Consider the following 21,636-nt stretch of genomic DNA (forward strand, 5'->3'; position numbering starts at 1 on the left):
GGCTCCGGCCAGGGGTGTTTATTGGGGGGGGGGGGAAGCACGGCTGGGAGGGCAGCACAGCGGTGTAACGTGGACGGGGCTGGGGCTCCGTGCCGACGGTGAGAACGGGGGGCTGTGGGGCGGAAGGGCCCCCATCGCTGGTGAGGCGCTCGCCCCGCGGCAGGAGCTGGAGCAGCCTGGCCCAGGGCCGGGCCGGATCCCATCGCCGCCGGGGGCTGCAGGAAAAGCTCCCGCAGGGCCGTGCCGGACCCGAGAGCTGCAGGAAGCTCCCACCCTGCCTGCCAAGCAGCGGTCTGAGCAGGGCTGAGCTCCTCCCGAGCCCCCACGCACCCCTGCCCCGTAGGGCCCTGGGAACGGAGCCGGCAGGGAAAGCTGGGACACGGAGCTGCGTGACACCACCGAGCTGCGTGACACCACCGAGCTGCGTGACACCACCGAGCCCTGCCGGGGACACGGAGGGGGAGGTGATGGCAGCACGGGGAGAGCTCCAGCACGGAGCGTGCCCCCAGTTCCAGCACAGCCCCGTGTGGGGCCGGCTCCCAGCCCGCGGGGTGACAGCAGGGCCGGGGCTCCGCACAGTGACGTCGCGGCCCGGCCCCGGGGCACACGGCCGTCCCGGCACGGGAGCACGGCCGCGGCCCCGCGCTGCTGGCTGCTAAGCACGGCCGTCCTGCCGGGAGCCGCGTGTGCCCGCAGCGCTGGCAGGGCGCGAGGCCTCGCCTTGCCCTGCTGACTGTGAGCCCCGAGCCAGGGCGGGCCGTGTTACGGCACCCCTGGGTGCGGCCGCCTGGGGTGGGATCGGCTGCTGCGGCCCACCCGGCCGGAGCGGCACGTAGCACAGGTTTAGCCTGGATCCCTTCCTGCCTGAAGGAAAGGTGCCGTGGGGAAGAGAGGAGTCAGTTCCGCTCCTCCCTGCAGGGAACGGACGGGAATGCTGCTATGAGAGCCGTGGCGGGGCTGCTGCCGCTCAGCCGCATCGCCGCGGTGCACCCGTCTCCCGGGGGGGGCTCAGGATGGGGGGGGCAACTTCTGGCCCGGGGACCCGCCGTGCCGCAAAGCCGGGTCTCACGGAGCCAGCACGGCTCCCAGCCCGTGCTCCCCCTGCGCAGACGCCGCACCGAGGGCAGGGCTGCTTCGGGAGCGACCGATCTCAGCTCCAGCTGCGTGCAGAATCCCACCCTGCCGGGCCACGGCGCTGCGACGGAGGCGGGAGGGACGCTGGCAGCCCAGCTCTCCCTGCTGCAGCCCCACAGCGGCCCGCACGGCTCGCAGCTACACCTGGCTGTAGCAGAAGATCTCGCTGAGGTCGTAGCCGGTCACTGCAAAGGAGTTTCCCTCGGGGTCGCAGAAACGGGCGCCGCAGATCTGGGTGTCGGTGACGCACTCGGCGTGGCAGTGCTCGATCTGCGCGGAAATGCAGTGAGGGGCACGGTTAACTAAGCACGGCCTGAGCTGCCTCAGGTCTGCGCCCTCCTACGAACACAACCCCTCCGAGCAAGGGGCGGGAAGAGGAGCAGAGCCGGGCCAGCAGCACGTGGCTACAGCTGGCCGGTTCACAGCCCAGGAACCATTCCTCCCCCGTGCCCCAGGACAAGACTCGGGATCGCGCCGACGGGAGGAGGAGCCGAACCACCGCAGCAGCTCAGGCCGGGCGCCGCCTGCTTTCCGTGCAGCGCTTCAGCGCTGCGACCGCTCACGGCAGGAGCCGTAACCCTACAGCACCGACCCGTAACCCTACAGCACCGACCCGTAACCCTACAGCACCGACCCGTAACCCTACAGCACCGACCCGTGGTGCCAACAGGACGGCAGCAGCCCGCAGCGCCCCGTCCAGAGTCCCTGCTGCTCGCTCGTGTCTCACGCTCACCTCAACGTCATCGGTGTCCGGGTTCCTGCTGAGCTTCCAGACGTGAACAAAGGAGTCCTCCGCACCCGACAGCAGCTGCAGTGGACAGAGAGGGGCCGTGGGCACGGCGGGGCGGGGCGGGGCGGCACAGCCTGCCGACCACGGAGCAGCCCCTGCCGCGCTGCAGGCCCACCAGGCCTCACCTTTCCTGTGGCCGGTGCCAGGTCCAGGGCATAAATCCAGCGGGCGTGTGCGCCGACCTCGGCACGCAGGCTGCCCGTCGCTGCCTCGTACAGCCGGATCTGCCCGTTGCCATAACCAGCAGCTACGATCCCGTTCCAGAGCCTCACGGAGGAGCAGGTCCAGCTGGGCACGAGGGCACCGGTCACCTCCCCCCTCCTGGCTGCAGACCCGCCCGCAGGGCTGCGCATCCCCTGTCCCGCCCTGCGTCCCCCCGTCCCGCCCTGCATCCCCCCGTCCCGCCCTGCATTCCTCCGTCCCACCCTGCGTCCCCCCGTCCCACCTTGCATTCCTCCGTCCCACCCTGCGTCCCCCCGTCCCACCCTGCGTCCCCCCGTCCCGCCCTGCGTCCCCCCGTCCCGCCCTGCGTCCCCCCGTCCCGCCCTGCATTCCTCCGTCCTGCCCTGCGTCCCCCCGTCCCGCCCTGCGTCCCCCCGTCCCGCCCTGCGTCCCCCCGCCGCTTTGGACTTACCCGAAGGCCGGGATCCTGTTGAGCAGGGAGAATTCCTGCCCGGAGCTCCACACGCACAGCGTCCCGGCGTCATCGGCGGTCACCAGGTCCCCGGCCCCGTCCTGTGGGAGCAGCCGAGGCTCAGCGGTGGCGGAGGGCAGTGAGCTGCTGACCGATGCCAGGCAGAAGCTGCTGCTGCCAGCACAGCCAGAGCTGCTGCGCATAAAAGCCACGGCCTGCAGCACAACAAGCTTAAAGTTCAACTGCCCACAGAAACTGCTGACATTCTGTGAAAGAGGAAGGCTTAGCCGTGACCGTGTGTGAGAGTTTCAGTTTAAACATGTCGGTGTTTGGCAATGCTAATTGCACACGGGGGAAATTCGTGAGAACTGCGTCTCCTCCCTCTGCCTTGGAGTCTCAACACACATCACCCTCACACAGGCCGCTCCGGGGTTTCACGCAAGGCACCGTCCCTCTGCTCACTGCAGAGCAGAGCAGCGTGTTGGAGACCAGTCAGGCAGAGCGGGACGACAGAACAGCTCTGACAAACGAGCTCCATATCCAGGCTAATTGGGAACGAGTTCTAAGCAATTAATTGTTCGAGGGAGTCCCAAACGCAGAGAAAGTTAAACGCACCTAATTAGAGAAAGTTATCAAAGCGTCCTCGTTGGGAAAGATGCACGGGTAACGAGGAAGCCAATTAGTGCGTCTGCAGAACGAACCAAAGGAAGCCCCATCCCGATTTCAGACTGAGCTCCGTAATTGGGCAGAGTTATTCCGTCTGACACGAGAAGGGTCACCGTGCTGCTGGTGACACCTCCTCCCATCCGCTGAGGGCAGTGAGGGGAAGCAGGGTTTGCCCCCAGGAGCCCCCCGCCCCAGGAGCAGCACTGCCCTCAGCTTCCCCAGCTCCCGGAGCTGGGCTTGGGCAGAATCACGGCCCCGTGTCCCTCAGTGCCCGGGATCTCTGTGCAGATGGGGGAGGATGGGGCTGTGCCCCCCTTCACCCCACTGCGCAGGAGGGTCTGTGCCAGTAGCTCCCTAATGGTGGGAACTTGCATTCCGGTGTGTGTTTATTCACGGCCAGTTTTGCTCGCTTGCTCTTGTTACAAGTCTGGTCTTTAGCTTTCAATAGCTCTTCTGTGTCCTGGCACGCACCCTGATGTATCACAGGCTATTCTCTGGCAATTAGTCACACTCTCACAGTCACTCTTTGTGTGAAAGGGCCTCAGCTCCTCATCCCTGTCAAGACAGTCTCTGCCTCAGCAGTTTGTCTTCCCAGAATCCGGCCAACCGGGACCGAGACTCGGCCACCTACAAAATGCTGCCTGCAGGCAGCAGAGACCAGGCTTGGCCGAGGAGGGCACCGTGCCACATGTTAGGATGGCCCCAGGCAGCCGCAGCGCCGAGGGACAGCTGCAGCCCCCCGCCCCCCTCATGGGGCACTTTGGCCCCAGCAGCTGCTGGCAGCCACACACGTACCGGCGCCTGGCCCAGCTCGGCAGCGATGTCGGTGATGGCGTCGCGGTGCTCCTTCAGGACCTCACTCACCGTGATGTTGGTCCCTTTCTGGGGGATGTCGAACACCAGCACCATCCCAGAGGACAGCCCTGCAGGAGGAGCGCACCGGAGGTGTTGGCAGGGGCTGCTGTCCTGCTGTCCCGCTGTCCTGCTGTCCCGCTGTCCCGCCGTCCCACCACCCACGCCCAGCCCGCACCGTGGCTGCAGTCACACCACGCTCTCCCCCAGGCCCTGTGCCCATGTGAGGCTCACTCACACAGAGCGCTTCCCTGCGGGAGCCACGAGCTGAGCGCAGCTCCTTCAGCTGTCACCACGTCACCCTGCTTCACCCGTGGCTACACGAACACCACCTGGTGCAGCCCTGCCCGTTCTTCCTCCCGGTGCTTCACTCACCCACGCAGATGAAACGTTCTCCTGCTGCAGAGATCCCTCGGGCAAACGCCGCTTGTGCTGAAAGGGAACCAGGAGCTGGCTGGGTTGCAGCCTGCAGCAGCTCACATCATCACCAGGATGCTGGTGTGAGTGCCATCCCTGCTGCAGCTGCCACAATGGGTCCCCATCCACCCACCCCAAGCCCACGCTGTGCCTGCATAGTGGAGCTGGGGTGATGCAGAACCCCCTGCAGACACTTCTGCTAAGTTGCTGAGCGGCCCCGGCCTGGCTCAGTGCAGCCTGGACACAGGAGCAATGCTGTGGGTGTCTCCAGCCAGCAGGAACCGGGCTGCACGACAGGAACGCTCGGTGTCACCGCCATGGGAAGAGAGGGCAGAGGGCCCAGGGGCTCCTCGCTGCGCTCCTGCTGTGGGATTTACCTGGAGGCTGCTCTGCGATGTCCAGCGCGTGCCAATACACCATGATGGATCCATCTGATTCATACATCTGGAAAGAGAAAAAAAGACGAACGAGACCCAGACAGTGGCAAAGCTCCTACAGCCTTGTGCTCCACCGCTGCCCCAAGGGACCTCCAAAAGGGAGCAGCGGTGCTCTGCTTACACGGCCCTGAGCCCAGCTGCCACCCCAGCGAGTCCACCTTCCCAGTGCCGTGAGCGTCGGTCACCCCGTGCAGGAGAACACCTCACCTGGATGCCTTTCTGACAGGTCAGCACCAGCAGGATGCGTGCGGGCAGGACACACCAGGCAGCCTGGAAGGAAGCACAGCTCAGCAGGGGACCAGCAGCCCTCATCCCTACCCAGGGTTGCCCGCAGCCGCGTGTTTCCGGCTCCTGTGGAACGCGGCAGGAGCTGGGATGTATCGCCCTCAGGGAGCCTCTTCAGGAAGCTCCTTCCCTCCCATCTCTGCAGTCGGACTCCACGGTCCTTAGGGGCCCTTTTCAACCCGAGACACTCCGCGTCTCCGCGCCCCTGTAACTCGGACACCGCGGGCTCCCACCCCGTCCCAGCAGCGCCCCGCTCCGTCCCGCAGCAGGACGGGCTCTTCTCGCCCCTCCGCCTCCTCGCGCTCAGCGCCGCCTGCGCCGCGTGCCGCCCGGCTCGGGCACCGCCCGCACAGCGCGGAGTCGCCGGGAGGCGAACCAGAGCGGAGCCGAGCTGGCGGCGCCGCCTCCCGTCCCGCCGCTGTCGGTACGCGGCCCTCGGCCCTCCTCCGGCTCCCCGCCCGGCTCGTCCCAGCTCCGCTCGGGGACGGCGGCCCGGCCCGGCCCAGGGGCGGCGCGGGGTCCCACCTGCGTGACGAGCGAGGCCCCGCCGCCCGCCCGGGCCTGCAGCTGCCGCTGGGTGCGGCCCGCCGCGTCGCCGGCCGCGCTGAGCACGGTGACGGCAGGGCCGTGCACGGAGCCGAGGAAGGCGAGCGGCCCGCGGGGCGGGCGGAGCACGCTCAGGTTGTTGTAGAGCGCCGAGGAGCTGCCGCGCAGCGCCATGCTCTTCTCCCGGCGGTACATCGCGGCACGCCGCGCTCCCGCCGCTCCGTCGCCCGGCCCGGCCCGGCCCGGCTCCAGCCCCGGTCCCGGTCCCGCTCTCCGGCCCCGCCCGCTCCGCGGCTCAGCCGCTGCCCGCCGTAACCATGGAGACGGCGGCGCCGAGCGATGACGTAAGAGAGATGGAAGCGGACGCGTCGTGATGACGTCATCACAGAGCGCCGAGATTCGGCAGCGACGTTGCCGTGGAGACCGAGACGCCGCTCGGCGGTGAGCGGTGAGCGGGGCGGGCGGCGGTCCGGGGGTGCGGGGGGCCCCGAAAGGGTTCGGGGTGCCGAGGGGGGCTGGGGACGCCGGCGGCCGGGCAGAGCCGGGCCGGGAGTGCGCGCAGCCCTGAGCCGCCGCCTGCAGCCCCGCCGCCGTGTCCCCGTGCAGGCCATGGCCTCCCGCGAGCGCACGGCCGCCGCCCGGCAGCGCGGGGACAAAACTCGGACCCCCACCGCCGCTCCTCCGGACGCGGCCCTTGGGCGGCTGTGCGAGGCGCAGTGGCTGTCCGTGCTGGCGGCCGAGGAGCGGGACGACGTCGTAGGGGACGCGGTGGCCGAGCTGCTGGGAGCCGTCGTGGAGCGCTGCTTCCAGGCCGAGCTGGCCCGGCAGGTGGGCGGCGCGCGGCCCGGGCCGTGGCCGGTGCCCGCGCTGGGCTGCGGGTGCGCTTCGAGCCGGTGTCACGGCGCCGACGTGCGGCCCTGCGCGCGCAGTGCGTGCCGTTCGCCGTGAGCCAGGCGAGGGCCGAGCTGCTGCGGGCGGTCGCGTGGCGCTTCCTGGTGCGGGATGAGGGCGACGCGGCGCTGGAGGCGGCGGGTGCGTGGCAGGAGGACGAGGAGCCCCCGCCGGGTGCCGCCGACGCCTGGGCTGAGGGTGCCGTGCCCAGCCTGCGAGTGTGTCCGGCCCCAGGGCACGGAGAGGTGATGCGCCCTTCCCCTTCCCCTTCTCCTTCCCCTTCCCATTCCCGTTCCCCTTCTCCTTCCCCTTCTCCTTCCCCTTCCCCTCCTCCCCCCAGCGCTGTGGGTTTCTGTTCTCCTCGCACGTGGGGCCAGGATGGGGGAGTCGGCTCACCCCGACGGCACACCGTAACTCACCCCTAAGCAGCCCTGCTTTGCCCTTTCCCAGGGAGGCCGGGCGCTGTGCTCCGCGCCCCCGGTCCCACTGCTGTCCCTGCGCTCTGCCCAGGTTTCCAGCACCGACACGGACGCCGCTCCATCCGAGGCTGACGGTGGCGATGTGCCGCCGCCTTCCCCAACACCGTTGGAGCAGGATGAGGTTCTCGACGCTCCCCAGCCCCCCGAGAGAGGATCAGGCAGCCCCCCTGTGCCAGCCCTGCTGCCGGCCCCGCCCAGCCGCAACACGGCACGGCCCCGGCGCCTGCCTGGCGTCAAACACCCAGAGCCGCGGGTGTGGACGGAGGTCAGGGATGCAGCGGAAGCTGACGGGCACGGAGTGCCACAGCCCCCCTCCCGCAGCGACCTGATGAAGATCTGGGCACGGAGATCTCCGCGCACTGAGGTGAAGGCGTGCGACGGGCGCAGCACCGCCCCGGGCACCGCTCGGCTGGACCCCTGCACGCGCTGGATCCAGCCCCACGTGGAGGTGTTGGACCCGGGCGCGGAGACCGAGCGGCAGCCGCGTCCCCTCCGGCACCGGCGGCGGCCCCGCGGCCCCTCTGGGCAGGACGTGGGGCCGGGTGCCTCGTGGTCCCCCCGAGGGCTGGCGGCTGTGGGGGCACCGCGGCTCCTACCGCCCATCCCGGGGGCCCAGCGGCCCGGCAGCTCCCGGTCCCTGGTGCTGGGCTCCTTGCTGGACACCGTCCGGCTGGCTCCTGGTGTCACCATCAGGCACGGAGGCAGCGAGGAGCGCGGGCTGTGCCTCCCTGTGCGCAGAGAGGATGCGGAGGAGGAGACGGGAGAGGCCAAGAAGGACCTGAGGCCCCTCCGCCCCACCGTGCCCTTCCCTGCCATCGCAGTCAGTCAGGTCACTGGTGATGGCACGCCTTGAATACAGCAGAATCCAACGTCTCCTGGCTGTGGGTCTGAGTGCGGCGTGGGGTGGGAGCTCCCTCTGCTCGGGGCCAGCCCTGCCCCATCCTCGTGCTGGGGCATCGTGGTGCCTCCACTGCCTGCCGTGGGCACGGTGGATGCTGGCTGCCAGCCCCCTGCTTTCGGCAGCCCCCGTAGGATTAAGGGAAGGAACGCTCGGGTCTGCACACGAACATCAGGCTCAGTGGAAGCTCTCCGCAGAACAGGTTGCTGCAGGGGTTGGCCCTCCCTCAGCCACATCCACCCCCACTCTGTGGTTTCAAGGGAAATCTGGGTGAGCCTTGCACCTCTCAGCAAGCGCAAGGAAAAAAGAGAAGAGAGAAAGAGACGGAGAGGCAGAGAGGTCAGCAGTCCCAGACCCAGTGTCAGACCTGCTGACGGGGGTGTTTGGTGCAGGGAGCCCCCCAGACTTGTGTGTGCCCCTATTTATCGGCCTCCCTTCCTGGGCTTCCGGACCCTTCTCTAACCTCAGTTCCAGGTGTGGCTCAGACCAGCTGGCTCCAGCCACATGGCTGAGCAGAGCAGCCCAGGCTGTCCTCTGGGACAAGGCGCTCAGCCCGCCCCAGCCTGCTCTCCCACCCCACTGCCCATCTCTGCCCGGGGGCCAAATTGCTGCTTCCTGTCCCTCTCTGTGCTCCAGCAGCTGGTGGAGCTGCCGTGTGCTGCTGCTGGGGGGTCAGGAGGGAACTGCACGGTGCCACAGCTGCGGGGCCGGGCCAACACCCTGCCATGGTTTTATGTTTTTATTCCGCATCATAGCATCATGTAGTGCACAGGGAGTTACAGTGTTAATGCTCCGATCCAGGTACCTGTCCCTGTACATCACGGAAGTCATGGGCTCTGGCCCTTCCTGGCAGTGGGTGCTGGAGGGGCTTTCTGAGCCATTCCAAGCTTTTTGGGTTTTATTTGGTCTCAGGAACTCTCCTATCTTATTTGATCTATTAGTCTCAAATTCAATTAGATTGTATTATATTGTATTATCTTGCATTCCGATATCATAGTGAGTAAAAGAAGTTTTCCTCCATAGATCGTTTCCACTGTTTTGTTTTTTTTTCCTTCCATTGCATTTTGAAAGGCCGATAGGGGGGTGAGGGGGGGGCAGGGGCCTACTGCCCCCTGTCATGGGCAGACATTGATCTGGTTAACTCTGTGACACACCCTCAGCTGGACTCTGTCCCCCGGCCGCTCCTCGGTGCCTCAGCTCCCCCCGGCCACAGCCATGGAGCTGCCGAGCTTCTGCAGCCACCCGCTGTGGTTTGTGCTGGCATTGCTGCTGGGGATGCTCCTCTGGGCCACAAGGAGACGTGCCTGGGACCCACGCAGGTGTCCCACCGACCTGACCGGCAAGACGGTCATCGTCACCGGAGCCAACAGCGGTGAGAGGGCCTTGGTGGCACCGGGGGGCCGCGGGGCCGCGAGGGGCTGCAGGTGCTGCGCTGTGGGGCAGGCAGACGTGGGACGAGGGCGATGCTGGGGCCGCGTGGTGCCGCGGGGCGGCTCGTGGCTCCCTGCCCTCCCGCTGCCGGCTCCGCTCCGGTGGCACCGAGGGCTGCAGGAGAGGCGGCCGCTGGTCCCCGAGCTGCGCGTGCTGCGCTCCTGCCGCCCCGCACTCTGCCCCACACCCACCGCCCATCAGCGCTGTGCCCATCGGTGCCGCCGCCCGGAGCCGCTGCGCCTCGCTGCGTGCCAGGTAACCCCGGCGGAGCCCCGCGGCTGGACTCTGCCCTGCCAGGTTAATGACTGACAGCCAAGGCCACCGCCTGTCCCTGCGCCGCCTCGGCCCTGAGCTTCACGCTGGGCGCTGGGCTCACTGCTCCCACAGCGTCCCTGGGTGCAGCACAGGGCTGCGTGCTGGGCATTCCCTGCTGCGTGTTCCTGGTGTATCCCGCTGTGCTCGGGCACAGGTGGCTGCACGTGTCCTGGGCCCATCCCATCCCCATTGGTTCCTGCCAAGTGGCAGGAGCTGCACCGAGCTGCCAGCCCGGCTCCTTCCCACACCCCACAGCAGCTCCATCCCCATCCTGTCCCACAGAATCACGGAACGGCCCGGGTTCGAAGGGACCTCAAGGATGAGGAAGCTCCAACCCCCCCCAACCTCCATATCTAATGCTACACCAGGCTGCCCAGGGCCCCATCCAACCTGGCCTCGAACACCTCCAGGGATGGTTGGGGATCCACAGCCTCTCTGGGCAGCTGTTCAGCACCTCCCCACTCTCGGTGAAGAACTTCCCCTGACACCCAACTGAAATCTGCCCTCCCTCCACCCCTCACCACCCGTTTCTGCCCCATGCTGACACCCACAGCTCCCGAGCCGTGGTGCCCTCTGTTTGGTGCTGAGCTCCCTGCAGTGCCAGCACGGGGACCCCGCTGCCACCCTGCCCTGTCCCCACCCGGGGGCACGGATCCCACCGGCCGCAGGCGGTCGCCCTCTCTGTGCGTTACAGGGATCGGGAAGTGCGTGGCCATGGACCTGGCCCGCAGGAACGCCCGCACCATCCTGGCGTGCCGGAGCCGGGAGCGTGGCCAGGCGGCGGCGGAGGAGATCCGGGCGGCCACCGGCAACCCCAACGTGGTGCCGCGCCTGCTGGACAGCAGCTCGCTGGCCTCGGTGCGCGCCTTCGCCGGGGAGGTGCTGCGGGAGGAGAAGCGCCTGGACGTGCTGGTGAACAACGCCGGCCTCACCGGTACGCCCCGCGCCCACCGCCGCTCCGCCGCGGTAAAACCGCGGCCCCACCGCACCGCGCACCTCTTGCAGGGCTGCCCTTCGCCCTCACGCCCGAGGGCTTGGAGCGGACCTTCGCCACCAACTACCTGGGCCCGTTCCTGCTCACCAACCTGCTGCTGGGTGAGCGAGGGCTGCGGGCTGGGCGCGGGGGGCTGCCGGGCCGGGGGGGTCCGGGGCCGCCCCGCTCATCCCCCGCTCCGCGCAGACCTGATGAAGGCGTCGGCGCCCGCCCGCATCGTCACCATCTCGTCCTTCCGGCACAGCGCGGGCACCGCGGACACCCGATTCCTCACCGGGCAGGCGAGGCCCGGCGGCTTCGACCCCGTCTACAACAGCACCAAACTGATGAACGTCCTCTTCACCGCCGAGCTGGCGCAGCGCCTGCAGGGCACGGGTGGGTGATGGGCCGCGCCGTGCCGTGCTGCGCCGTGCCGTGCCGTGCTGCACCGTGCTGTGCCATGCTGTGCTGCTCCATGCCATGCTATGCCATGCCGTGCCATGCCTCGCCAAGCTGTGCCATACCGTGCCATGCCGCGCCATGCCATGCCGTGCCACGTTGTGCTGTGCCACACAGTGCTGTGCGATGCCCTGCTGCACCATGCTGCGTTGCACCTTTCCATGCTGTGCCACGCCATGCTGTGCCCCTATTGCATTTGGCTGCAGGCTCCCAGGCGCAGCAGCACCTCAGGGCTGCCCCCCATCCCAACTGCACTGCAGTGCCATGGCGCAGGGCCTACATGGGGGGCTGCAGGGGCTCAGCAATGCCTCGGGACCCCCGTGGACACGGGCTCGGGGATGGCTGTTATCACCGGTGGGGTCGGGGCCCTTCCTGCTGCCCTGGCTGGGTGCGGAGCCTCAGCCCCACTTTTCCGGGGCCGTCTCACGGGCCCCTGCTTGGCACGGGGGGGTCTGCCCGCCGTGGGCCGGATGGTGACAGTGCCGCCGGGCAGGGGTGACCGCCAACAGCCTGAACCCCGGCGTGGTGAGCACCGGCATCATGCGCAACTTCAGCTGGGTGATGCGCGGCCTCTTCTTCCTCATCAGCCCCTTCATTAAGGTGAGCGGGGCCGTCACCGGCGATGGGGCTCTGGGTGGGCGGGGCCCCCGCTCAGCCCTTTTCCCCCCCCGGCAGTCGGCGGAGCAGGGGGCCGTCAGCACCATTTACTGCGCCGTCTCGGAGGAGGTCTCGGGCATCTCAGGGAAATATTTCGACAGCGACTGCAGCCTCACGCTGCCCTCCGCGGCCGCCCGGGACGCCGGGCTGGCCCGCAAGCTTTGGGAGGAGTCGGAGCGGCTGACGGGGCTGAGCTCATAGGGTGGGCGGCGCCGAGACCCCTCCCCGGGTAGGAGCCGCGACGGGGCAGAGACGGAGCGATCGGCCGCGGTGTAAGCGCTTTATTAAAGGCCTCGGTGTGAGCGTTACTCCCAGATGATGTCCAGGTCCAGCCGCCGCTTCCGCACGGCCTGCAGGAAGCCGTCGTAGTCGCGGCGATGCACGTCGCGGCAGCGGGACACGTCGAGGCGGCGCAGGCGGCCGTCGGAGGCCAACAGCAGCCGCACGGTGCGCCCGGACACGCGGCTCTCGACCAGCGAGAGCTCCTGCAGCTCCTGCAGCGGCGGCCCCGGGGCCGTCAGCACCGTCTCGAACACGGAGTCCAGCGGCAGCGCGATGCCGAGCAGCCGCAGGCTCTGCAGGCGCGGGCAGCGGCACAGCAGCGACGCCAACGTGGCGCGCAGCAGCAGCCCGTGGGGCTCCGGGACGGGGCCGGGCAGCGCCAGGGAGAAGCGCCGCAGGCGGGGCAGATCGCGGGGCAGCAGCTCCGTGTCCCACCGCGGCGGCTCCTCGGGCGGTTCGGCGTCGGGGCGGCCGCGCGGCGGGGGCCGCAGCTCCGCGCTGAAGTCCCGCAGGTTGGGGCAGCAGCCGAGCAGCGCGCACAGGGCGAGCTCGTCCTCCAAGAGGAAGCCGTGCAGCGCCAGGCTCCGCAGCCGCGAGCCCAGGCCGCGCGCCAGCGGCAGCGCCTCGCACAGCGCCCGGCCCCGCGGCCCCGCACACGACAGCGCCAGCCGGGCCAGGCGGCTCCAGCTCAGCAGCGCGTCCCAGCCGTCCGTCGCGCCGTCCTCGAAGCACGCGGCCACCTCCTCGGCCTCGGGGCAGACGGCGCGGGCGGCCGCCAGCTCGGGCTCCGCCAGCTCCTCCAGGCGCCGCAGGCGCAGCGTGAGCGGAGGGCCGCCGCGTAGCCGCGCCAGCTCCCGCAGCGAGGGGAAGCCGTCGGCGTCGCCGGTGCCGTCGAGCCGCCCCGCGTGCAGGAGGCCGAGCGCGGCCGGCGCGTCGCCGTGCGCCAGCACCTCCAGGAGCGGCAGGGCCAGCAGCACGAAGGCCAGCGCCGACACCGCGCCGTCCCCCGCCGGCTCCAAGCCGCGCGCCAGGAGGACGCGGAGCGTCGGGCAGCCCGGGGTCCGTTCCAGCGGGTCGTAGGCCAGGTGCCGCAGGGCGCGCGGCGTCACCTTCCTGCAGCGGGACACGTCCAGCTCCCGCAGGCGGCGGCAGGAGGAGCCCACGGCCGCCAGCACCTGCACGTTGGCCTGCGTCTCCGCCAGCCCCAGGCGGCTCAGCAGGGGCAGCTCCTCCACCAGGTCCACCAGCACGTCGGTCGACAGCCGGCTGCAGCCGTGCAGGTCCAGCGCGCTCAGGCTCTGCGCCCGCAGACGAAGCCGCGTCAGCGGGGCCTGCGGCGTCCCCGGCGCTCCCCGAGACCCACAGCCAGCTCAGGGCCCTGCAGCGCCCGGCCCACACCCCCGGTGCAGCGGATGCCCTCGTGCCCAAGCGGTGCTGGGAGGGGAAAAACCAGTGCAGACCAATGCAAACCGCTGCCCCTCGTCCCCTCCCTGATGTCGCACAGCGGCTGCCAGACCCTGCCCCACGCGACGCCAACCGGCTCCGCTCGCAGCCCCACAGCGGGCAGCCCCTGCTCGCAGCCCAGCCCCGCTCACCTTGCAGCGCACGGTGATGAGCCGCCCGATGGCGTTGCTGACCAGGCCGTGGCAGTGCTGCAGGCTGAGCTCCTGCAGGTGAGGCAGCAGCAGCAGATGCAGCGCAGCACGCGACAGGCGGCGGCTCTCGCCCAGCAGCCGGATCAGGTCCTGCACCAAACTGCCGGCTGCGGGCGATGCGGGTCAGCAAGCAGCACCACCCGCCTGCCTGCCTTCCTCGTCCTTCTCCTGCACCCCGCAGCTCACCCAGGTCGTTGAAGGGGCCCATGATGAAGCGGAAGCTGTACTCATCCAGGTAGTTCTCGCTGTAGTCCTTCACCCACACGCTCTGCATGTGCTGCACCAAGCTCTGCAGGCAGAGGCTGCCCAGCGCCGGCACCGCCTTCCTCCGCGGCATCGACTGCTGCGGGGAAACGAACGGCTGAGCAGCTGGGCCGGCGGGGTGTATTGAGGTGCGTCTGCGAAGCCGTTTACGAGCGCCCCCGCCCCGCCGCGTGCTGCCGGCGGGCTCAGCGATACCGCCGGCACGGAGCCGCGGTGCCGCTCCCGTAGCGGCTCGGCACGGCCGGGCGGGGTGGGACGCAGCCCGGTTCCCCGCGCCGATCCCAGCCGCCGGGCGGCCCGTCGTTGTCACGGCCGGCCCGGACGGGGATGGCTGGCAGCCGGGCGGGGTGACCTCAGAGCTCCGTCCCGGCCCCGACGGCCCCGAGGTTCTCCCAGCGGCTCAGGGACGGGGCGGGCGGCGACCGGGGAACCGCGCCCCGCACGGAGCCGTTCTCCGCCGGACCACCGCGCCCGCGACCCCAGCCCGGCCCGCCCGGTGCTGGGGGTCGGGGTCGGGGTCGGGGCCGGGCCCCGGTGGGGCCACTTACCGGCTGTGCCCGGCCCGGCCCGGCTCGCTTCCTCCTCCCGCCCGGCCCCACCCACGGGGCAGCGCCCCACCCGCCCCGCCGCTCCCACGCCCGGCCGGCGTCACTCGGCTCACTGCGCATGCGCGCAGCACTCGGGGTCCTTCCACCTCCCCCCCGGGCTGCCCGCAGCCGCGCCTCACCGCGTGGCCGCACTGCGGGCCGTGCCGGCCGTCAGGCGCGGCTCGGGGCGGCCCGAGGGGTCCTCGCTGGGGGCTTCGCGGCCGGGCGGCGGCTCCGGGCCTCCGGATCGGGGCCGGGCGCGGCGCTGAGGTACCGGCGGCGGGGGGCGGCGGTTGGGCTCCGGGCCGCGGGGCGATCCGTGCCGCTCCGCCGGCCGAGCTGAGGGCCGGGGGCATCGCCCGCCGTGCGGGCCGTGCCGTGCTGTGCTGTGCGCGTCCGGAACCGCGCTGAGGGAACGGGCTGGGCCGGGCGGAACCGGGCGGATCGGGGGCCAAAGCTGTGAGCGAACGCCCGAAGGGAGCGGGGGGGGGCGGCCTCTGAGCGGGGAACAGCGATGGGGGGGTGGAGGGGGGCACGGAGGGCCGGGCTGGGGTCGGGTTGGGGTCAGATGGGTGTCGGGGTGTCCGAGCGGCTCCCGGCCCGCTCAGCCACTGCCCTTCGGTGCCCGGGAGCCGCGCAGCCCCCGGCCCTGGAGCTGTCGATGTGGGAGCGGTTGGTGGTCCGACCGAATGATCGCAGAGGTGTTTCCCGACTGTGATACGGCGCTGAGATGCGTGGAGGGCTGGAGGCACCCCCAGCCACGGGCACAAAGCTGGGAGGGGTGGCTGACGGCCCAGAAAGCCGCGCTGCCATCCGGCACTGCTGGGCAGGCCGAGGGCTGGCACAGGGGAACCTGATGGGTTCAACGTGGGCAGCGCAGGGCTGGGCACGGGGGGGGAGGGAGGAAAGCTGCAGTGCACAGGTTGGGCTGGGCTGCTGGAGAGGAGCTCTGCAGAGAAGAGCCCGAGGGTCTTGATGGCCAAAGGCTGACCGCGAGCCAGCAGTGCAGCATCGCTGGTGGCCCAGGAGGCCCTCGGTTCCCTGGGCTGCAGGCACAGTGTGGCAGCAGGGCAGGGAGCTGCTCGGCCCCTCTGCTCTGCCGTGGGGAGACCACGTCTGGAGCACTGCGCCCAGTGCGGGGCTCCCAGCTCAGGGCAGGCAGGAGCTGCTGGGGCCTGGAGCAGCTGCTGACGGGGCGGGCTGAGAGCCCCGGGGCTGTGCGTGTGGAGGAGAGAAGGCTGGGGGGATCTGAGCAGCGCTGAGGGTCTGCGGGCGGGGATGGGGCCGGGCTCTGCTTGGTGCCCAGTGCCAGGACAGGGGCAGCGGGCGCAGGATGCAGCCGGGGAGCTCCGTCCGGCCGTGAGGAAGAACCGCTGTGCTGGGAGGGGGCACGGCCCTGGCACGGAGCACAGGGCTGCGGGGTCTCCTTTCTGAGGCACCCGAAGCCACCAGAAGGGATGCTTTGTGTGCAGCTGCCGTGGGGGTGGGACTGGGGCAGCTCCAGAGGTCCCTCGCGGCCCCTCCAGCTCTGAGTCACCACTTCTCTGCATTCAGCTCAGCGCAGCTCTGAGCAACGCCTGGTGCAGCTCTCTGCCCTCAGCCACTGCCTCCAGCTGGGAGGGCTGCCCTTATCATGAGGTGCAGTGCTGTGTTCTCCTGTATTGAAGATGCTGCCAAGGTCTTTCCGTGTGACCTTGGTCAGATTTCTTTTCCTCTCTCCTCCCTCAGCTCTCTGACGTGAGGTGGTGGCTGTGACCTACTTCACAGGGAGGATCCCTGCCAAATTAACGCGAGGCGCTCGGATGTTCCTTTGGAACTACTGGGAGCAGCTGTCAGCAATTCAGTGTTTATTATTTCTGTTCCTGCTATTCTAAGCAGAAGGGAGGCTCCAGGAGCTGCTGGCCTGGAAGCTGAGCTTCCCTTGGCGGGCAGTGCTGTCCCAGTGCAGCACAGAACAGAAGCAACGACAGTCGTGGCCGTTGCAGAGCTTGCAGTGGGGAAGCAGAGCAGGCATGCACTCACATCAGCTGTTCTCAGCGTGCCTGGGGCAACGGGAGCCGAACGGGGCTGAATGGGGGAGGCGGGCTGGTGCTGCAGTGATGGGGGCTGTGGGGGTGAGCGGAGAGCACTGACCTGTCCTTGCTGGGCTGCGGCGTCCTCTGCTCCGTGGTGCTGTGCCCCATGGCCGTGGTCCCGATAGTTTGCGTTCAGCTGGAGGAAAGCCTTCCCTGTGTGCCGTGAGGTGCAGAGCTGAGTGCCTGCAGTGCCTGCAGTGCCTGCAGCGCCCGCTGTGCCTGCCGTGCCCCGGCTTTGTTGCGGCGCTGCTGGGCTGTGCTGGAGTTGTGCTGCAGCCGTGCACGGCGCAGGCTCACAGAGCTGCCTGCAGGGTCCTAAAGCCTGGAGCTGTGCTGGGGGCTGCACTGCTCACACATCTCTGCTGGGTGATGTGGGCTCCAGAAACTTCTCCTTGCTGCCTTCCTGTATGGGACGCCGTTACCAGAGAGCATTAATGAAGGTGTTTGGTGGTCTGGCTGTATGGGACAGAGAAGTGTGGCTGTCCTGCAGTGTCCTGCAGTGCTGGGTAGGAGCTGCAGCGCAGAGCATCTCCGGGTCTGGTGGTGTCCCGGGGCAGAGCTGTGTCCATCCTGTGGGATGGTGCTGTGGGGTGCAGAGCTCAGGGAGGAGTGCAACTCCAGAGCAGACAGACTGCAGGCTCTCAGGAGGGACAACAGGAGCCCAGGCTGGCTCAGCAGTGAGCATGCATGGCTGAGAGCTCAATTCAGAGTCCTGAACTCAGCAGCCTCGTTGGGGTTTTGTACAGACACCGTAAAGGCAGAGCCCTGAAGTGCTGCCCTTAGGATCCCTTTTCTGAGCAGAAGGGTGCAGGAAGAGGAAACCTCTTATTGTAGAGCCCTAGAATGGCCTGGGTTGCAAAGGACCACAACGCTCATCTCATTCCAACCCCCTGCTGTGTGCAGGGTCGCCAAGAGACACGTAGGGACCCCATAGGGACCCCATAGGGACCTCATAGATCCCCCATAGAGAACCATAGGTACCCATAGAGACCCACAGATCCCCCATAGGGACACACAGAATCCTAGAATGGCACTGTGGGTTAAAAGGCCCACAGAGCTCATCAGTTCCAACCCCCTGCTGTGTGCAGGTCACCAACCAGCAGCCCAGGCTGCCCAGAGCCACATCCAGCCTGGCCTTGAATGCCTGCAGGGATGGAGATCCACAGCCTCCTGGGGCAACCGTTCAGTGCCTCACCACCCTCTGGGGGAAAAACTTCCTCCTGATATCCAACCTAAACTCCCCTGTCTCAGTTTAAAACCACTCCCCCTTGTCCTGCCTTATGCATCAGAAAGCTTTGCCAAAGCAGCTCTGTGTGTGCCTGTGAAGACATAACTGTAATGGGAGGGAGTTCTGCTCCGTGTACATAACAGCAGGGGTTCTGAGGGCTGTGAGCTGCTCCGTGTGCTCACTGGCTGCAGTTCACGTTTGAGCTGCTGGTTCTTGTCCCAGGTTGCAGCCAAACTGTGGGTTTTGCTCTGTGTTCCTCAGCCTGGTGCTGCCGACCCCTGAGGATGGGCAGACAGCAGGAGCTGCCAGCCCCACGGCCTGGCACACAGCAGGGCCCAGAGCTGCTGCCGTAACCCAGAGCTCTGTGAGGAGCTCCTGTGACATTTCTCCTCTTTTGCAGGTGGATGAGGATTGCTGGCAGCCCGGCAAGGAGGACGTTGCATGTGAAGCATGCCCTGGGCTGGCCTGGCTCAGCCCCTGTGCTAACACACTGCTGAGCTGCGGCACGGAGCAGATCCAGCCACCTCTCAGCACAGGTATGTGCTCCTCTAATGCAGCTTTGGTTCACCAATAAAAATGCTGCCTAATGTTGGCTTCTCAGTTTTGGTCGAAGTTCAGTTCTTACCCAAAATCCTCATCGTGAATGGGAGCAGCAAGCAGAGAATGGCACTCCTGACCGTTCTTGGAGTGGTCGGTTGTCCCCCAGAGGTGCTGTTATGCCGTGCTCTGCTGAGCAGTGAGTGCTGGAGCGTTTGCCTATGTGTAACCTAGGTGTAAGTGAGCCCAAACTGGGGTTCCTGCTCTTCCTTGGGAGCTGTTTTGCAGCTGTTGTGTGGAGGGGAGAGCTTGCATTGCCATTGCTGTCCTTCCTGGGCCCTTCTGGACTTGTTTTACACATAATGTTGTTTCAGGCTTCGTTTCAGCCAAGGGGAGGGCACTGATGTACCGGCGTGGTGTGGGTTCAGCACTTACAACGCTGGTTTTTGTGTTGAATGTCCCAGGTCTCACCTGGAGCCGATGGAAATGAGGGGAGGGCAGAGATGCTGTTGGCTTTTGGTGGTAACGTTTTGTGATGGATTTCTGTGCGTGTTTGTAAGCAGTGCCTTTAGAACAGAGTATGGAGAGGAGAAGCACCTTCAGCTCAGATGTGTGGTGGGTGGGAAGTGGCTGCCGGGTTGCGAGTTCCTTTTGTGGCAGCTCCTGCATGGGAAGCACGGTGCTGCGTGCAGTGCCGGTCATTCGGAGCTGTGGGACAGAATCACGAAGGCTGGATCCCCACCCCACTGCGCCCACTGACCACATCCAGCAGAGCCACATCTCGGTGGTCCCCAACACCCCTGGGACGGTGACCCCCACCCCTGTACAGCCCACGTTGGTGCCCGACTGCTCTACAGGAGAACCAGCTGCTCCTGATCTGCAACCTGAGCATCCCCCAGTGCCATGTGAGGCCAACTCACAGGTTGCTCCAGGAGGCTGTGGATCCCCAGCCCTGCAGGCATCCGAGGCCAGGCTGGATGTGGCTCTGGGCAGCCTGGGCTGCTGCTTGGTGACCTGCACACAGCAGGGGTTGGGACTGGGTGAGCACTGTTTGCTTTTCCAACCCAGGCCATTCTGTGATTCTGTGGGTCCCTATGGAGGATCTGTGGGTCCCTATGGGTCTGTATGGGTCTCTGTGGGGATCTGCCTGTCCCTCTGTGACTCTTGGTGAGCCTGCACACAGCAGGGGGTTGGAATGAGATGATCTGTGTGTCCCTGTGGGGGATCTGTGTGTGTCTCTGTTGGTCCCTTGGGGTCTCTGTGGGGATCCATGGGTGTCTGTAGGTCTCTATAAGTGTCTGTGGGTCTCTTGGTGGGTTGGAACGAGATGATCATTGTCCTTTTCAACCCAGGCCATTCTGTGATTCTATGAACTCCATTTAAGCTCTGCTTTCAGAAGGAGGTGTCAGTGTGCTTTGCCCAAGTGGCTGCAGTCTGTCACAGCCCCATCCCTGCCCTGGGCTGCCTTCCTGCCCAGCCTCTCCTTGCTAAACAAACCTCAGCTCGGCGCAGGGCAGCACAGCGGCTGGCACAAAGCTTGCGTTCTCATTGTCCCTTTGTAGAACATTCAGAAGTTGATTCTGTGAGTCTATGGGTCTCTGTCCCTATGGGGGATGTGTGGGTCCCTATGGGGCTGTGTGAGTCTCTATAGGAATCTGTGTGTCCCTGTTGGTCCCTTGGGGTCTCTATGGGGATCCGTGGGTGTCTATGGGTCTCTATGGGGATCCGTGTGTCCCTGTGTGTCTCTTGGTGACCCTGCACGCAGCAGGAGGTTGGAACGAGATGATCCGTGTGTCCCCGTTGGTTCCTTGGGGTCTCTATGGGGATCCATGGGTGTCTGCAGGAGATGAGGGATGCTGCGGGTGCCGTGGTTTGTTGGTGCACCCAGCCATCACGGCGGGCTCCCCCCACCCAGCTGGGACCTCCTGCTGGTGGGCGCAGCTCCGTGCGGGCGGCTCCGCGCCCCCCCTGCGGGCGCTGCTTCGGCCGGCCGCTCGGATGGCCTTCGAGCTGCGCGGGCTGCTGCTGTGAGCTGTGGGTGCTGGGGGGGCAGCACAGCTTCCCCGAAGCCCCGCACCTCACCGCTGGGAGCGACGCTGCGGTGGGAGCAGCGGGAGGTGCGTGGCTTCGAGGCCGGGTTCGCCCGGCGCGGCGCAGCACGGCGCAGCCCACGCTGCAGCGGCGGCCCGGCGGGCGGCGTTAGGACCCAGCGGGCCGCGCTGCGGTGATGAGTGGGAGCGCAGTACGCAGCTCCGTCAGCTGGGCTGGATTCCTGCGGCCCCGTGCCGGAGCATCCTCTGCTGGAACGCGGCTCTGCCCTCTCGCTGCTGAGCGGCCGGGCTCGATGAGATCAGCCGCAGCCTGAAAGCCCGCGCCGCGCCGCCGCCAGCCATGAGCCGAGCCGCTGGCGAGGAATAAAAGCTCGTCGGGATAAAGGGCGACGGCGGCATGGCCCAGAGCAAGAGGCACCCGCACGGCCGGGTGAGTCGGGGGAGGGAACTTACCGACAAACTCCTGGCTGCGCTGCGGCTGCTGCGCCGTGGCTGCCTGCTGCAGTGCTGGAGATGTGGGCTGCTCTGTGCTGTGCTGGGCTGTGCTGGGCTGTGCTGGGCTGTGCTGGGCTTTGCTGTGCTGGGCTTTGCTGTGCTGGGCTTTGCTGTGCTGGGCTTTGCTGGGCTGGGCTGGGCTTTGCTGGGCTGTGCTGGACTGGGCTGCACCTCTGCAGCCAGCAGCACCCGCGAGGATGCTGGCGTGGCTGAACGGTGCCTCGCTGCATCCGTCGGGTTTAAATGAGTCTTTCTGTGCTGGTAATTATCGAGGATGATGCGCAGAGCTGTCAGCGAGCTCCGCGTGGCAGAACGTCTCGGCACAAAGGTTCCGCCTTGTTTTCCTTCCTGCGTTGCTGTTTTTCTCCTCTGTGCTGATCCCCTGGGCTGCGTGGCGAGGTGCTGAGCTCCCAAACGCCTGCAGGCCTCCGCCAGGCTCTGCTGTGCCACGCTGAGCCCGGGCCGGGCCTGGCGGTGTGGGCCTCCCCCAGCTGGGCCTCCGCCGTGCTGCGCTGCTGCCGTGTCCCAGTGCCTGGGCTGCGCAGTGGGGCCGCAGGCTCTGCTGAGCGCTGCATGGCCAGGTGAGCAGGAGGTGAAG

General features: G+C 67.5%; 5 protein-coding genes across 21 annotated transcripts in view; 3 read left to right on the top strand and 2 right to left on the bottom strand.

Annotated features, from left to right (window-relative positions):
• Positions 1-3: 3 nt before the first annotated feature.
• WDR54 (WD repeat domain 54) lies at positions 4-5,956 on the bottom strand. 4 transcript variants are annotated; one of them, XM_085214927.1, is made up of 9 exons: positions 5,741-5,956; positions 5,138-5,200; positions 4,871-4,937; positions 4,452-4,508; positions 4,020-4,147; positions 2,559-2,659; positions 2,050-2,212; positions 1,868-1,942; positions 4-1,404 (listed from the first exon to the last, which is right to left on the bottom strand). In XM_085214927.1, exons 1-9 carry the CDS (start codon positions 5,954-5,956, stop codon positions 1,273-1,275), a joined length of 1,002 nt encoding a protein of 333 aa, XP_085071053.1. In that variant the 3' UTR covers positions 4-1,272. The 4 variants fall into 4 exon arrangements, with proteins under 4 accessions (XP_085071053.1, XP_085071052.1, XP_085071051.1 ...); XM_085214926.1 differs by having other exon boundaries at positions 4,452-4,526; XM_085214925.1 differs by having other exon boundaries at positions 5,138-5,281.
• A 119-nt stretch (positions 5,957-6,075) lies between these two features.
• C35H2orf81 (chromosome 35 C2orf81 homolog) lies at positions 6,076-8,004 on the top strand. Of its 4 annotated transcripts, none has more exons than XM_085214930.1 (4): positions 6,076-6,209; positions 6,368-6,589; positions 6,691-6,897; positions 7,103-8,004. In XM_085214930.1, the coding sequence occupies exons 2-4, from the start codon at positions 6,371-6,373 to the stop codon at positions 7,982-7,984; spliced, it is 1,308 nt and encodes a 435-aa protein (XP_085071056.1). In that variant the 5' UTR covers positions 6,076-6,209; positions 6,368-6,370; the 3' UTR covers positions 7,985-8,004. The 4 variants fall into 4 exon arrangements, with proteins under 4 accessions (XP_085071056.1, XP_085071057.1, XP_085071059.1 ...); XM_085214931.1 differs by having other exon boundaries at positions 6,077-6,202; XM_085214933.1 differs by having other exon boundaries at positions 6,078-6,209; positions 7,163-8,004.
• A 1,049-nt stretch (positions 8,005-9,053) lies between these two features.
• LOC146542049 (uncharacterized) lies at positions 9,054-14,745 on the bottom strand. Of its 3 annotated transcripts, none has more exons than XM_085214918.1 (4): positions 14,614-14,745; positions 13,988-14,144; positions 13,742-13,908; positions 9,054-13,580 (listed from the first exon to the last, which is right to left on the bottom strand). In XM_085214918.1, exons 1-4 carry the CDS (start codon positions 14,731-14,733, stop codon positions 12,060-12,062), a joined length of 1,965 nt encoding a protein of 654 aa, XP_085071044.1. In that variant the 5' UTR covers positions 14,734-14,745; the 3' UTR covers positions 9,054-12,059. The 3 variants fall into 3 exon arrangements, with proteins under 3 accessions (XP_085071044.1, XP_085071045.1, XP_085071046.1); XM_085214919.1 differs by having other exon boundaries at positions 13,988-14,141; positions 14,614-14,715; XM_085214920.1 differs by having other exon boundaries at positions 12,131-13,444.
• Positions 9,245-12,178, top strand: LOC104916095 (retinol dehydrogenase 12-like). Its single transcript, XM_085214936.1, has 6 exons — positions 9,245-9,401; positions 10,470-10,709; positions 10,781-10,870; positions 10,956-11,144; positions 11,701-11,807; positions 11,883-12,178. The coding sequence occupies exons 1-6, from the start codon at positions 9,245-9,247 to the stop codon at positions 12,063-12,065; spliced, it is 966 nt and encodes a 321-aa protein (XP_085071062.1). The 3' UTR covers positions 12,066-12,178.
• A 34-nt stretch (positions 14,746-14,779) lies between the features above and the next one.
• Positions 14,780-21,636, top strand: part of DCTN1 (dynactin subunit 1) — a 43,791-nt gene continuing 36,934 nt past the window's right edge. For 7 of the 9 annotated variants that reach the window (XM_085214894.1, XM_085214896.1, XM_085214899.1 and 4 more), the window contains exons 1-2: positions 14,785-14,922; positions 18,356-18,491. The gene's annotated coding sequence lies outside the window, so the exon portion shown is untranslated. Of the gene's footprint in view, positions 14,923-15,092; positions 15,112-18,355; positions 18,492-21,636 lie in introns of those variants that run through there. The other 2 variants (XM_085214895.1, XM_085214903.1) reach the window with 2 other exon arrangements.

Source organism: Meleagris gallopavo, chromosome 35, assembly GCF_905368555.1.
Source record: "Meleagris gallopavo chromosome 35, MGAL_WU_HG_1.1, whole genome shotgun sequence".
NCBI lineage: Eukaryota > Metazoa > Chordata > Aves > Galliformes > Phasianidae > Meleagris > Meleagris gallopavo.

What these genes read in the sequence shown, in the direction of transcription:
- LOC104916095 (XM_085214936.1), top strand. Translation starts at nt 9,245, where the DNA reads ATGGAGCTGCCGAGCTTCTGCAGCCACCCGCTGTGGTTTGTGCTGGCA. An exon ending in GAACAACGCCGGCCTCACCG is followed by an intron (nt 10,710 to 10,780) that starts GTACGCCCCGCG and finishes CACCTCTTGCAG; the next exon opens with GGCTGCCCTTCGCCCTCACG. An exon ending in GCTCACCAACCTGCTGCTGG is followed by an intron (nt 10,871 to 10,955) that starts GTGAGCGAGGGC and finishes CGCTCCGCGCAG; the next exon opens with ACCTGATGAAGGCGTCGGCG.
- LOC146542049 (XM_085214918.1), bottom strand. Translation starts at nt 14,733, where the DNA reads ATGCGCAGTGAGCCGAGTGACGCCGGCCGGGCGTGGGAGCGGCGGGGC. An exon ending in GGGCCCCTTCAACGACCTGG is followed by an intron (nt 13,909 to 13,987) that starts GTGAGCTGCGGG and finishes CATCGCCCGCAG; the next exon opens with CCGGCAGTTTGGTGCAGGAC. An exon ending in TCATCACCGTGCGCTGCAAG is followed by an intron (nt 13,581 to 13,741) that starts GTGAGCGGGGCT and finishes TTCCCCTCCCAG; the next exon opens with CACCGCTTGGGCACGAGGGC.
- C35H2orf81 (XM_085214930.1), top strand. Translation starts at nt 6,371, where the DNA reads ATGGCCTCCCGCGAGCGCACGGCCGCCGCCCGGCAGCGCGGGGACAAA. An exon ending in AGGCCGAGCTGGCCCGGCAG is followed by an intron (nt 6,590 to 6,690) that starts GTGGGCGGCGCG and finishes CTGCGCGCGCAG; the next exon opens with TGCGTGCCGTTCGCCGTGAG. An exon ending in CGGCCCCAGGGCACGGAGAG is followed by an intron (nt 6,898 to 7,102) that starts GTGATGCGCCCT and finishes GCCCTTTCCCAG; the next exon opens with GGAGGCCGGGCGCTGTGCTC.
- WDR54 (XM_085214924.1), bottom strand. Translation starts at nt 5,956, where the DNA reads ATGTACCGCCGGGAGAAGAGCATGGCGCTGCGCGGCAGCTCCTCGGCG. An exon ending in GGGCCTCGCTCGTCACGCAG is followed by an intron (nt 5,282 to 5,740) that starts GTGGGACCCCGC and finishes CGCGTTCCACAG; the next exon opens with GAGCCGGAAACACGCGGCTG. An exon ending in CCGAGCTGGGCCAGGCGCCG is followed by an intron (nt 2,660 to 4,019) that starts GTACGTGTGTGG and finishes CTGCTCCCACAG; the next exon opens with GACGGGGCCGGGGACCTGGT.